The sequence below is a fragment of the Nerophis lumbriciformis genome, linkage group LG07 (genome assembly GCF_033978685.3).
Source record: "Nerophis lumbriciformis linkage group LG07, RoL_Nlum_v2.1, whole genome shotgun sequence".
Lineage (NCBI taxonomy): Eukaryota > Metazoa > Chordata > Actinopteri > Syngnathiformes > Syngnathidae > Nerophis > Nerophis lumbriciformis.
This window is the reverse complement of record NC_084554.2, coordinates 35282675-35296246: the sequence shown is the minus strand read 5'-3', so window position 1 is coordinate 35296246 and position 13572 is coordinate 35282675. Positions and strand designations below refer to the sequence as shown.

The window sequence follows — 13572 nt, the reverse complement described above, 5'->3', positions numbered from 1 at the left end:
TTTTTATGATAGGTGCTTAAAAGCACCACTGTGCAACAGTCTTTACGAGGGTCTTTGACTAGGAGTTTCCCTCAAGGCATCTTGGTACACAAGTCCTTTCAAGCATTTTATTTTTCTCAACATTCAACAAATTGTTCAGTTTTAAGCTTAATGAGCTGTAATTGTGACATATAACGTTACTTTTAAATTGGGAGAAAATGTGAGACAAACTTTGGTATACACCCCCCCCCCCCCCCCCCCACACACACACACACACACACACACACACACCAACACATATTTTCAATATACTGCAATTTAATCCTGATGTTATGCCATAAATACCAAATTAATCTCTGCATGTAAATCTGAAATAATGTACAATATGTTTTTTTTTTTAAGTGTAATGACTACCCTAATCCACTAGGTCAGTGGTTCTCAAACCCTTTTCACAAAGTAACACCTCAGAAAACACTTGGCTCTCCAAGTACCACAACAATGACAAACATTAAAATACGGTAGCGTAGTAGGCCTAAATATTCATTAAAACAAGGCAGAGGTTTTATAAGTTGATTATTTGGCGTACTACTAGATGGAGCCCACGTACCACAGTTTGAGAATCACTGATGCTTATTTGGCGTACTACTAGATGGAGCCCACGTACCACAGTTTGAGAATCACTGATGCTTTACCACAATTCATTTCAAAACAGTAGTTGTGGTTTTACTCTGGAAAACTCCTGGCAATAAACACATTTAATGCAATGGAAATGATCTTGATGAGTTAAGACTGATAAAAAAGGGTTGTGAGAATGTGGTTATATGTTGTGTCAATCATCAAAACAACTCCTGAATGTCCAATCACCCAGAGGGTCTTCTTTATGATGATATAAAGAGGACTCAGTGAAGGGGTTTCAATAACAAAAATGGCATTAAAACATGAAAAAATATATTGAAATAATACAAACTTTATATATATGGTCAGATCCAAACTGGTGAAGTATTTTTTTTTTAATAGAAAAACCTTATTTTTGATATTTTTATGAGCAGGACTGTTTTGGGTCCCCAAGAGGTTAAATGTTCACCTGTTGTTATTGAAGTGCTTCAAGGCTTAATGAAAAAAACAGCAGTGCTCCTGTAATATAGAGGATATTTGACGACTGTTTCGCACTCAGGCTCAGACTCAGACTGTAATTGTATTCTGGTTTTTAGCAAACAGGGTCCGCAGTTAGATCGAGTAGTTTTGTGTCTCAACATAAGGCTCTTCTTCTTTTAAAATATATTTACAAATCAATGTATATGTCAATATTGCCAAACACAAACTCCTGACAGAGCCCCCCTTTTTTTTTTTAAATGACTACGCCAAGGTATATGACTGGACAAGGAAGCATTTTTATTAAATTGTCTGGGTCATAAAACGAAGCAGGTGCACTTTGAAGTCTTTTATAACTTTACACACATCTGACCTACAATTTTAACTGTTGACCTTGTTTTCACAAATTAAAGACAATGAAAAAATAAAAGTGAAAATAAAATACAATTAAATAAGCCATTTTGGGGGAGATTTGTGGGATCTTCTACACCTGTAATATTGCAGCTGTCAGGTGTATCAAGGATTTAGCTGTATAGTTTTATCCCTGGGCCGCTCGCAGTGGCATCCTGCTGCTGGGAGAAGCAATCCAGTGTCCTGAGTTATTTTCTGTCACCTTTTGGCCTCCACGATTGACAGTTTAGCCTGCTTGGACATAGACATGGCGCATTGGCCATGGAATTCAAATGATGGTCTCGCGTCTCTGTGGGACAGCTTTTCTCTAAACGAGAAATATCGTAACGTTTTAATCACCTGGGATCTCGTCACACCCCTATTATTCAATTAATCAATCAATCAAAGTTTATTTATATAGCCCTTAATCACAAGTGTCTCAAATGGCTGCACAAGCCACAGCGACATCATTGGCTTATATCCCACATCAGGGTAAGAAAAAACTCAACCCAATGGGACCAAAAAGAAACCTTGGAAGGGATCCCAGATGTGATGCAGAGTGGATACATTTAATAATGTGAGAGTCCAGTCCATAGCTAGCAGAGGTACCTCTTGCATGCAGAGACGTCATCGACTGATGCATAAGGAGTGGTCACCCATTATTCACTGTACATAGCATTTAAAGGTTCTTCAGTTCTTCTATGTGCTCCAGCAGCTCCAGAGGCAATTCCATTTCTGACACGAGATCCCGGCATCGCTGCAGCAGCTCACCGAATTCGTCTTCACAGGCGGACGAGCTTGCGCTACATGCGGAATGCAACGAATCAGACTTAAAAGGAGACTCAGTGTCCATTAGTTCTACTCTCTTGCAGCAATCGCTGTTTTGGCAACCCCCTGCTGGGCCTGCCCGCTGTGCCACCTCCAGGTGCTCCATGCTCTGCGACACATCTTCCACACTCGGAGGGGGGTTCTCCATCGTTTTACTGATGTGGTCTATGATGGCTTGTTCATGCTGTGACACACGCTGCAGGAGCTCTTTGACATAGGTGGGGATGGGATGGTCTGGGTGCTGGATTTGGTGCCAGCTCCCTATTGCACTGTGATGCAAGACAAGTCATAAAAGGGATGTGATGTGTAGAAAACTTGAAACATCATGCCAAGTTATAGAGAGGTGAATAAGCCAACACGATGCTAATGTACCTTACAATCCCTCGAAGTCGACCAACAGCTACAGTCCTAGCTGCTCCTTGCCTGAAGCCTTCATTGAAGCCCTCCGCCAGTGCAGCCTCTTCCCCAGCATCAGCACCATCCACATACCCATCCTAACCAGCAGCACAACCACAAAAACAAATATACTAATTTTTAATTTAATTTAATACTAAGTATTAAATGGGTCCTATTATGCAAAACCAACTTTTGCTACCTGATGGTACCTACTTATGTGTATTTGGGATCTGCATTAAGTCCCGAAAATTTGAACTCAAACCGTGGAGGCATTGCTGAGAAAGTTATACAACAATCTTTCCTTCCTTCATACTTCCTCCAAACGGTCCTTTTGGAATTTTGTTCAATTGTGACGTTTTGTTCAAGTGTGACGTCAGCGGATTATCCATATATGGTAGACATTTACCCAGACATCTTTCCGTGAGTCAACCAATTTAAATCTATGTTTAAATCCCGCTGTGCTACAACATCATGTCGGTGATGGAACCCAATGAAGGAAAATGCTTTGTTTTCTTTATCCAGCGCAAGTCACTACGTTAACTTTCAGCCTCATCTGAAGTAAGAACTGCCTTATTTTTAACTTTTATGATTCGTGGCAATGTGCCTTCATATGTGAGGAAGTCTCTTAAAGTGTGTGCAAAGATTAGCCCTACTTCAACCACAGACCTTCACAAAAGGATGGATTTTACGAAAAACTATGTTTAATTACTATTTATGGCATTGGAGGAGACAATGAAACGGTAAGTAATAACAGTAGGTTAGAAATGTGTGAGTGATACGTTAGCATTGTTAGCTCGATTTGTTGTGTAGCTAATGTAAGGAAATAGTGTCACCGGCCTGCGGTTCTACTACTTTTAATTGGATCAGTGCCTACTGTGTTTGGCAATGGACCAGTTAGTAATATAATTCGATATTACGTTGACAACACTAAATTGGCCCTAGTGTGTGAATGTTGTCTATCTGTGTTGGCCCTGCGATGAGGTGGCGACTTGTCCAGGGTGTACACCGCCTTCTGCCGGAATGCAGCTGGGATAGGCTCCAGCACCCCCCGCGACCCGGGAGGGACAAGCGGTAGAAAATGGATGGATGGACATTCGCAATGTCGCTCGTAGTGTGGCTTACTTTACTGCAGCCGCCTTGAGCCGCCATTGTTTACAAGGGTTCAGCGCAGCAGCAGTGAAAGTATTAATGTGATAGAGAATAGAAAATAATTTTACTGTCAATGTACACATGGCTATGTCCAGGATTTAGCATTTCAGAGATACAAACTCCGTAGAACTTTAACCTTGGTATACAGTTACAGACCTGTTTCGTGGCGCCTGCTTTCTTTCTCTTGTCTGCCCGCATATAGTCTCCTTATCGAGGCGGCGACAAAACACGGTGAGCCGCTGACCTCGCTATATCATCTGGGATGTTGTGTTGGGTTGAAAGTCCCTCAAAACACACAGCTTGTGCTGGACATTGGTATCCAAAGCGCACAATAAAAGCATGAAAGCTAAAAAACTACAAAAACATTTCTACCGGGCGAAAAGAGGTTAAATTGCATCTAACAACTCCGCCTCTCAAAACAAACCGTTTTAAAAGGGAACTAAAATATGGCTTACAAGTCCGCGGGCCGTTTTTTCGTCGTGTTCCAGCATACGGGAAATAGGGACTACGGCGCTCAGATCCTAGAACCATTTTAGCTCCTACTCTGAGGCAAGATCTAAACTGAGTCCCATAGGAACAAAAGAATATAGAGGTGTTTGGTGATTGGTTGAACTGACGAGCTACGCTCCGTATGCGCTTCTTCTAGACACAACACAGACCCAACATTTTTAAAAAGTCCCACAGAGTTTTTTACGAGATCGCAAACACAACAAGAAAAATGGTCACAGCCAGCGATAAATGGACCGACGAGGAGGTCAAAGCCCTTTGCCACCTATTCCACAGAGGAGATTCAGCTGGGTTTTGAAGGCTCGCAGCGGAACACTAAAATATTCAGTACAGTAAGCGCTCAGTTAGAAATGTCAGGGATTTCCCACACCGCGAAGCAGTGCAGGGAGAAGATTAAGAAACTCAAACAGAATTACAAAAAAATCAAGAACCGTAACAACCAAAGTGGGTCGAACAGAAAAACAAGCATATGGTCCGACACTTTGGACCTCATATTGGGATCTGCCTACTCGGGCAACTCCGCAACAAAGGACACCAGCGCGGGGCTTCTGAGAGTGATGAACGATGAGAATGTTCCACCATTACAGGAGCTTGAAATTTAGTAAACAGTAAAAAAGTCTTAGCCTGGGTATAGATCTAATGTAATACGTCACGGGTCGCAGGCAGGTGTGCGTCACACATGTTTCTTACCAAAGTCCCCAGCATCACTAGCCATGTGTGAACGTGAAAAGGAAAAGTCCCTATGGGGAAGGGTAGTTCCTATAACTAAACTCAAGTGTGGTAGTTCTTAGAACTGCGTCCCGAGAACTACTATATGCGAATACGGCTTAGGTCTGTAAAACTAAATCTATGCAAAGTTTTCTAAGAACCACCATTATATGTTATGTCGACCAAAATTATGTGTTTTTAAAAATGGAAAAAAAATCATAATATGACCTCTTTAGGAGTGAGTGTGTATAAATAGCCAAATTATAGGTATGTTCCCCGCTGGCTGGCTCGCCACAGTGGTTAACCCCGAGTTTTCAGAGTTCAACTGTATTCGCCTTGTTTTCATCACCACTATACATCAATACTCATGACGTAGAATACATAGCGTATTATCCAGAATAAGTATCCGCGACACAAGGCTCTGAACAAAATTTGGCAAGTTTATACTCGTCAAATTTCCCCTGCAAAATATCTATGGTGAGTAAAAACTTAATTGGAAGGGGCCCTATCATGCAAAACCAACTTTTCTTAATTGTTGGTACCTGCTGTTGAGCATTTGGGATTTCCATCCATCCATCCATTTTCTACCGCTTATTCCCTTCGGGGTCGCTGGAGCCTATCTCAGCTACAATCCGGTGGAAGGCGGGGTACAACCTGGACAAGTCGCCACCTCATCGCAGGGCCAACATAGATAGACAGACAACATTCACACTCACATTCACACACTAGGGCCAATTTTAGTGTTGCCAATCAACCTATCCCCAGGTGCATGTTTTTGGAGGTGGGAGGCAGCCGGAGTACCCGGAGGGAACCCACGCAGTCACGGGGAGGACATGCAAACTCCACACAGAAAGATCCCGAGGCCGGGATTGAACTCACGACTACTCAGGTCCTTCGTATTGTGAGGCAGACGCACAAACCCCTCTACCACCGTGCTGCCCCATTTGGGATTTGTCCCCAAAATTTTAAATCAAAGCGTGGAGGCATTGCAAATATATTTATAAAAAAATTTTGCCTTACTAAAATCTGGTGTGTTTTAATTCGTAACAATAGATCTTATTCTATTTGATCAATTTAATAAAAAGCAAAAACACTTACTTTATTGATGTTCATAAGCGCCCCCCGCGACCCCGAAGGGAATAAGCGGTAGAAATGGATGGATGGATAAATCAATACAATAATAGTAGATATGCTAATGACAGATTATAACTTTTATATTTTTCAGTATTGACAGACAAAGTTTCATGTTCGACTGTTTCATGTAGTAAATGGAATCGATTTATGAAAGATAGTTATTATAACAGGATGAAACCAATTTTTTAAGGTTTCTTTTATCAAGCTTTCCAATGATACCAACCTTTTAAAAGTCGGGTAAATAATAAGAAAGTGATAACATTTGGAAAGTCTGATTTAACAAAAACGCTCACACCTAAAATCTTGAGCCCCACTTATTTTGTATCGAAGAGGTTGACCATAAATTGGTGCATTTTCACAGTTTAAAATTCGTAACTTTCCTAATATTTATCACAGTGAACGTACACTTACATCACTGGAAAGGTATTTACGAGACCTTCCTAATGAACCAATTAACATTTTACACGCATAATTATAAAGCACTACCAGCTACTGTTTCCAACTGCTGATGCTACGTTAGCAATATTAGCACAAGCAGCTCGCAAAGTGGGCGGAAGTTCCTCTTCTTACCCTGATTCTTCTCTTCATATTGGCTTCCCATTCTTTCCCTAAAAGTCGAAGTTCGTCCGCGTTCTCCTCAAATATGTCGTCCTCACTTTTAGACGCGGCTTTAACCCAGGACATAACTGCGCGTTCCGCATAGGAAACGTGTTGTTGTTGTTGTTGGAGATAGGCTTTTTCTTCTTCTTTTTCTCCTTTAATCGAGCTCGTGTGCAACACCGCCACCTGTTGGAGCGGCCACTCCATTGCGGCCTGTTTTAACATGTAAAATCCTGCGGGAGGCGCTACAGCAATCGTTTTAAAATGTCATCGCAAATAACGGTAACAACCAAATCACAGCTTAACGGAGTGTTTTAGGTGACTAATACTCATATCAAAGCAAAATACATCTTTTAATAGCAGATTTGTTTCCCACCGGGTGCAATTTACTTTCTAACTGGAAAAGCAATCTAGCACTTCAGGCCTCCTCCCTTTTCATGCGCGTACATGTGCCAAGGATTACTTCCATATGCAGTCATTTACGTCTCGCCAATAGCTGCACTGTGTGTGTGTGTTTGTGTGCGTGCATGTGCGAGCGTGTAATGCGGCAGAATGAAGAGGGTTCACATGAGGAGACGTGCACTGCAGAGACTAATCCACATGTGTGATGTATAGCATGAACACAAACGGGAGGGGCTGCCATTGTCCCTGGGTGACACTCTGCTTGTGTGTGTGTGTGTGTGTGTACGTGCTTGTGTGTGTGTGTGTGTGAGAGAGAGAGAGAGAGAGAGAGAGAGAGAGAGAGACAGAGAGAGAGAGAGAGAGAGAGAGAAAGAGAGAGAGAGAGAGAGAGAGAGAGAGATAGAGTGTGTGTGCACTGAAGCTGCTTTGATGTTGGAGCATTCCGCTGACATAGATGTGCACGTGCAACTGTTCACACTGCTTCTAACGAGATAATTAGATCCCAAAAGAAATAGAAAAAAAAAAAAAAAAAAGAATCACATTGGATTGTGTGCGCATAATTATCACGCCCACACTAATACGACATTTGCAACCTCACACACCGGTTTACCTGCAGGAGCAGATGGAAATGAGTGATAGGAAGGTTGCCTATTTCGCCGGAGGTTTTCAATGACATATTTAGAAACATAATTTGGGCTTTTATTTGATAAATAATGCAAATGTCCAATTTAGTTTATTATTTATTCGGTGAGTGGTCAACAAAATAAACAAACAGTTGTACATTCATAAATTGACAATGTTACAGACCGAAAGGGTTGGAGGCTGAAGTTGAGCACTTATTTCGCCTAACCCAGTGGTTCTTAGCCTGGGTTCGATCGAACCCTTGGGGTTCGGTGAGTCGGCCTCAGGGGTTCGGCGGAAGTCAAAACACACCCGACTCATCGTGTAAATAAAAACTTGTCCCTATCGACGTATTACGGATACGGCAACAGCTGACTGATTTGCAGGTGTGTAATTTGTTGTGAGTTTATGCACTGTGTTGGTTTTGTTGTTTGAACAAGGTGATGTTCGTGCACGGTTCATTTTATGCCCCAGTAAAAAAAAACATGGTAACACTTTAGTATGGGGAACATATTCACCATTAATTAGTTGTTTGTTAACATGCAAATTAGTAACATATTGGCTCTTAACTAGTCATTATTAAGTACTTATTAATGCCTTATTCACCATGGCCTTATTATAACCCTAACCCTCTAACCCTGGCCCTAACCCTAACCAAATAATTTTAAATTAAGTCTTTATTACTTAGAACAGGGGTGCTCATTACGTCGATCGCGATCTACCGGTTGATCTCGGAGGGTGTGTCAGTCGATCACCAGCCAGGCATTAAAAAAATAGTCCTAAAAATGAGCGATCATAAATCTTCACTATGACGTCACTTTCGTCACTTGATTGACATTCACGGCACCCGAGGGTCTTCTGAGATGACGCTGGCTGCTGCCAGCTCATTAAAATTACCGACTGAAAGGCGAGAAACACTTTATTTCAACAGACTCTGGCGCCGTACCTGTCGTCAAAACTCCAAAGACCGACTGCACAGTTGCACAATAAAAGCTCTGCTTCATCCTGCCTGCGCTACCAAAATAAGAGTCTCAGAAAGCTGGCGTGCACAAGCTAGCAAGCTACGGAGTTTGCCGACAATGTATTTCTTGTAAAGTGTATACAAAGGAGTACGGAAGCTGGACAAATAAGATGCCAAAAACCAACCACTTTCATGTGGTATTGGACAGAAAGGAGGACTTTTTTTCTCCTCCATTCGATAATGCGGACGTATCACATACTTGCCAACCTTGAGACCTCCGATTTCGGGAGGTGGGGGGTGGGGAGTGGGGGCGTGGTCGGGGGTGGGGCGGAGGGCGTGGTTGGGGGCGTGGTTAAGATATATATATATATAAGAAATACTTGACTTTCAGTGAATTCTAGCTATATATATATATTTTACTACATATATATATATATATATATATATATAAATAAATAAAAGAAATACTTGAATTTCAGTGTTCATTTATTTGCACATATACACACACATAACACTCATCTACTCATTGTTGAGTTAAGGGTTGAATTGTCCATCCTTGTTCTATTCTTTGTCACTATTTCAAAACACACACATTATACAAATATACATTATAAAATCAATAAGAAAACGTGAGCGCTAATTTGGGAGTCTGAATTAGGATCAGAAGTTCCTATATAAACATTGCGCACTCACGTCGCCTTTTTGTATTGATTACTGCAGCTGTGCACTGGATTCATTCACAAATACAAACTACAACTCACAAACACTTTAGAGTTAGGCTCCACCATCAGAATGTGTACTTAAACTTATAAAGATCACATATAGATATTATTCAGTGAGTTGATTCACCAAAACTAACCTGTTATACAGGAGGAAAAAGCACACAGGATGTTTCAATTGTTCACAGACTGGTCGCGCTCATCAGAATGACAAGACACTTCCGGTCTGCAGGTGATAGCATTCAATTGGGAAGAAACGCCCTACTGCCCCCTACTGAACAAATGTGTAATGACAGCTCCAAAAAACGAATTCAAACCACAAAATAAAATAAATAAATCAACACAAAAATGTGACACATTATGGGTGGGTCACATATGCATGTACAGTAGATGGCAGTATTGTCCTGTTTAAAAGTGTCACAACATTGCTGTTTACGGCAGACGAACTGCTTTACTGTAGACGGAAACTTGACTGCTGTTGTTGTGTGTTGTTACCACGCTGGGAGGACGTTAATGAAACTGCCTAACAATAAACCCACATAAGAAACCAAGAACTCGCCCTCGATCATTAGCTGTTTATATTGTGGGAAAGCGGACGTGAGAACAGGCTGTCAACACGTCTCTCAGGTCCGCATGGAGCTGGAGGCGGCGTGGCCTCCAGCTCCGCCTGAATTTCGGGAGAAAATTTGTTCCGGGAGGTTTTCGGGAGAGGCGCTGAATTTCGGAAGTCTCCCGGAAAATCCGGGAGGGTTGGCAAGTATGACGTATCAGCACCACTGTCTGATTCCTATCAATGCAAGTCATCAGAATCAGGTAATACACCAACTTATATTCTTGTCTTCATGAAAGAAAGGAATCTATATGTGTTAAACATGCTTGTATTATCTTTAACCACCTTTAACGTGTTAACAATATTAACTATAAGTGTTAAACATGCTTGTATTATCTTTAACCACCTTTAAGTTGTTAACAATATTAACTATGTGTTAAACATGCTTGTATTATCTTTAACCACCTTTAAGTTGTTAACAATATTAACTATATGTGTTAAACATGCTTGTTTTATCTTTAACCACCTTTAAGTTGTTAACAATATTAACTATTTGTGTTAAACATGCTTGTATTATTTTTAACCACCTTTAACTTGTTAACAATATTAACTATATGTGTTAAACATGCTTGCATTATCTTTAAACACCTTTAACTTGTTAACAATATTAACTATATGTATTAAACATACTTGTATTATCATTAAACACCTTTAATGTATTAACAATATTAACTATATGTGTTAAACATGCTTGCATGATCATTAAACACCTTTAACTTGTTAACAAAAACATATATTTCATAAATAAGTAAATATAAATTATATATATGAATGAGGTAGATCCCCACGACTTGATCAATTGAAAAGTAGCTCGCCTGCAGAAAAAGTGTGAGCACCCCTGACTTAGAATATGTTCCCCTAGTGTCCACATAACTCCAAATTAAGTCTTTGTTACTTAGAATATGTTCCCCTAGTGTCCAAATAACTCTAAATTAAGTCTTTGTTACTTAGAATATGTTCCCCTATGTCCAAATAACTCCAAATTTAGTCTTTGTTACTTAGAATATGTTCCCCTAGTGTCCAAATAACTCTAAATTAAGTCTTTGTTATTTAAAATATGTTCCCCTAGTGTCCAAATAACTCTAAATTTAGTCTTTGTTACTTAGAATATGTCCCCCTAGTGTCCAAATAACTCTAAATTAAGTCTTTGTTACTTAGAATATGTTCCCCTAGTGTCCAAATAACTCTAAATTTAGTCTTTGTTACTTAGAATATGTTCCCCTAGTGTCCAAATAATTCTAAATTAAGTCTTTGTTACTTAGAATATGTTCCCCTAGTGTCCAAATAACTCTAAATGTAGTCTTTGTTACTTAGAATATGTTCCCCTATGTCCAAATAACTCTAAATTTAGTCTTTGTTACATAGACTATGTTCCCCTAGTGTCCAAATAACTCTAAATTAAGTCTTTGTTACTTAGAATATGTTCCCCTCGTGTCCAAATAACTCTAAATTAAGTCTTTGTTACTTAGAATAAGTTCCCCATACTAAAGTGTTACCAAAAACATATAACTTTGTCTTGAATTTGAAAAAAAAAATACATTTTATTTTTCACTAAAGAAGGGTTCGGTGAATGGCATATGAAACTGGTGAGGTTCGGTACCTCCAAGAAGGTTAAGAACCACTGGCCTAACCCTATAAAAAATCTCAAATACAAGATGAGCTTCCTTAAAAATATGACATTTTCTTTACACAACATAAACACTCTTCAAATATGTACACAGTAAAGACATGTGAAAGTTACCTGTACACGTGTTGGTTAAACATTTGTACCAATAATATACTATATACAGACACTTATACTTCCATTATTATTTATATCCCACATTTAGTTTTGTAATTAACATTGATCGTAGGATTAACTACTGTGTTGATTCAAGAGTGATATATTTTTCTAAGACATTGGTCTTAAAGTTTTTTTTAAATGTGTGAATGGAGCTGGAATATTTTAAGGAATCATCCAAACTGTTCCACAGATGAACCCCCCTGACAGAAACACATCTACTTTTTAAGCTCGTTCTTATGTTTGCTTTCTGAAAGACAGCTGAACCTCTGAGGTCATAGGGACTCTCCCTGGGTTTGAACCTCTCCTGTAGACACCGAGGCAGCATGTGGTTATGAGCTTTGTACGTCACAAGAGCAGTGTTGAGATCAACAAGATTGTGCAGTTGTAATGTTTTTAATTTAATAAGCAGAGCATTGCTATGGTCAGAATAATCCACATAATTTACAATTGTAATGGCTTTCTTTTGAAGTAAGAACATAGAGTTGATGTTTGATTTGTAATTGTTACCCCAGATTTCAACACAATAATTATTTGATAAACATTTAGCATTAGCCTCACTTGTCAAGATGCTAATAAACATTATTACCACACATGTGAACATACCAGTAAGCTTTTAGAGTTCAAACATGCTGTGGTACTTCCTTCATGCTATTTAACATCACCTATGAGCATGCTAGTGAACATTTAGCTTTAGCCTCACTTTTGATCAAATTTAGCATGGAAATGTACAAATTGATTCTTTGCATGTTTGCAAGCAAAGCTATGTGTTTATTAGCGTACACACAAGTGAGGCAAAGTGTCTATTAGAATGTGAGGCTAATGCTAAATGCTTATGAATATGTGAACAAAAGATGACAGTCTTCCCTTCACAACGCCCCAGATACTCTTCTTTAAGGAAAACTAAAACAATGGCTCAAATCAAATCGGAAGTGCGACCCTGACTGGACTTGAACTAATTGAACATTACTCTTTTAATTAATTGTTATATCTTGTCTGGGTCTACTGAATGTAATGCAATGGTGTCAAACTTGATTTCTTTGAAAGCCACATCACAATTATGGCTGCCCTCAGAGGGCCCTTTGTAACAGTGAATGTACATGAATATAAATGCATCAGGATACCCCTTATGAGATTATTACATAATTGCTAATACATTTAATATTTTTTCATGCGCATAAAAATATCAGTATATTTTATGGGAAAAAAACTGTTAGTTCACATGCCTGAATTTTACTGTAAAATGTACGATGTTTTTACAGCATATTACTGTAAATGGAAAAACAATACCACAGTTTGTTTTTTAACACTAAAATTCATGCGAATGAGCTATGTTTTGATTTTTTTTTACCGTAAAATCTATTAAAATGTTTACAGTATACAATTTGATGAATAACTTCATGAGTCAAGCAGATATTTAAATATTTGTTCAAAATGTTTGGAATATATGATAATATAATATTTGTTGCATTATTGTATAATGTTAAAGTTTGAAATACATGCAATTGCATGCAGTACATGTATTTTTTGTGCTGTCAAATCATTACATTTTTCATTCCGATTAATCATGATTAATCACAGGTTATTTTTTGCTTGCATAATTGAAATCGACTTAAGAAAAGACCCTAATATTTTGACCCAAATGCAATTACTGGGTGATAAATCTGCTTATATACATCATTGATGCATTAATCGC

General features: G+C 39.2%; 1 protein-coding gene across 1 annotated transcript; it reads right to left on the bottom strand.

Moving 5' to 3' along the window:
• Positions 1-1346: 1346 nt before the first annotated feature.
• otulina (OTU deubiquitinase with linear linkage specificity a) lies at positions 1347-6926 on the bottom strand. The gene is made up of 3 exons (XM_061964732.1): positions 6754-6926; positions 2662-2783; positions 1347-2558 (listed from the first exon to the last, which is right to left on the bottom strand). The coding sequence occupies exons 1-3, from the start codon at positions 6865-6867 to the stop codon at positions 2141-2143; spliced, it is 654 nt and encodes a 217-aa protein (XP_061820716.1). The 5' UTR covers positions 6868-6926; the 3' UTR covers positions 1347-2140.
• Positions 6927-13572: the final 6646 nt, after the last annotated feature.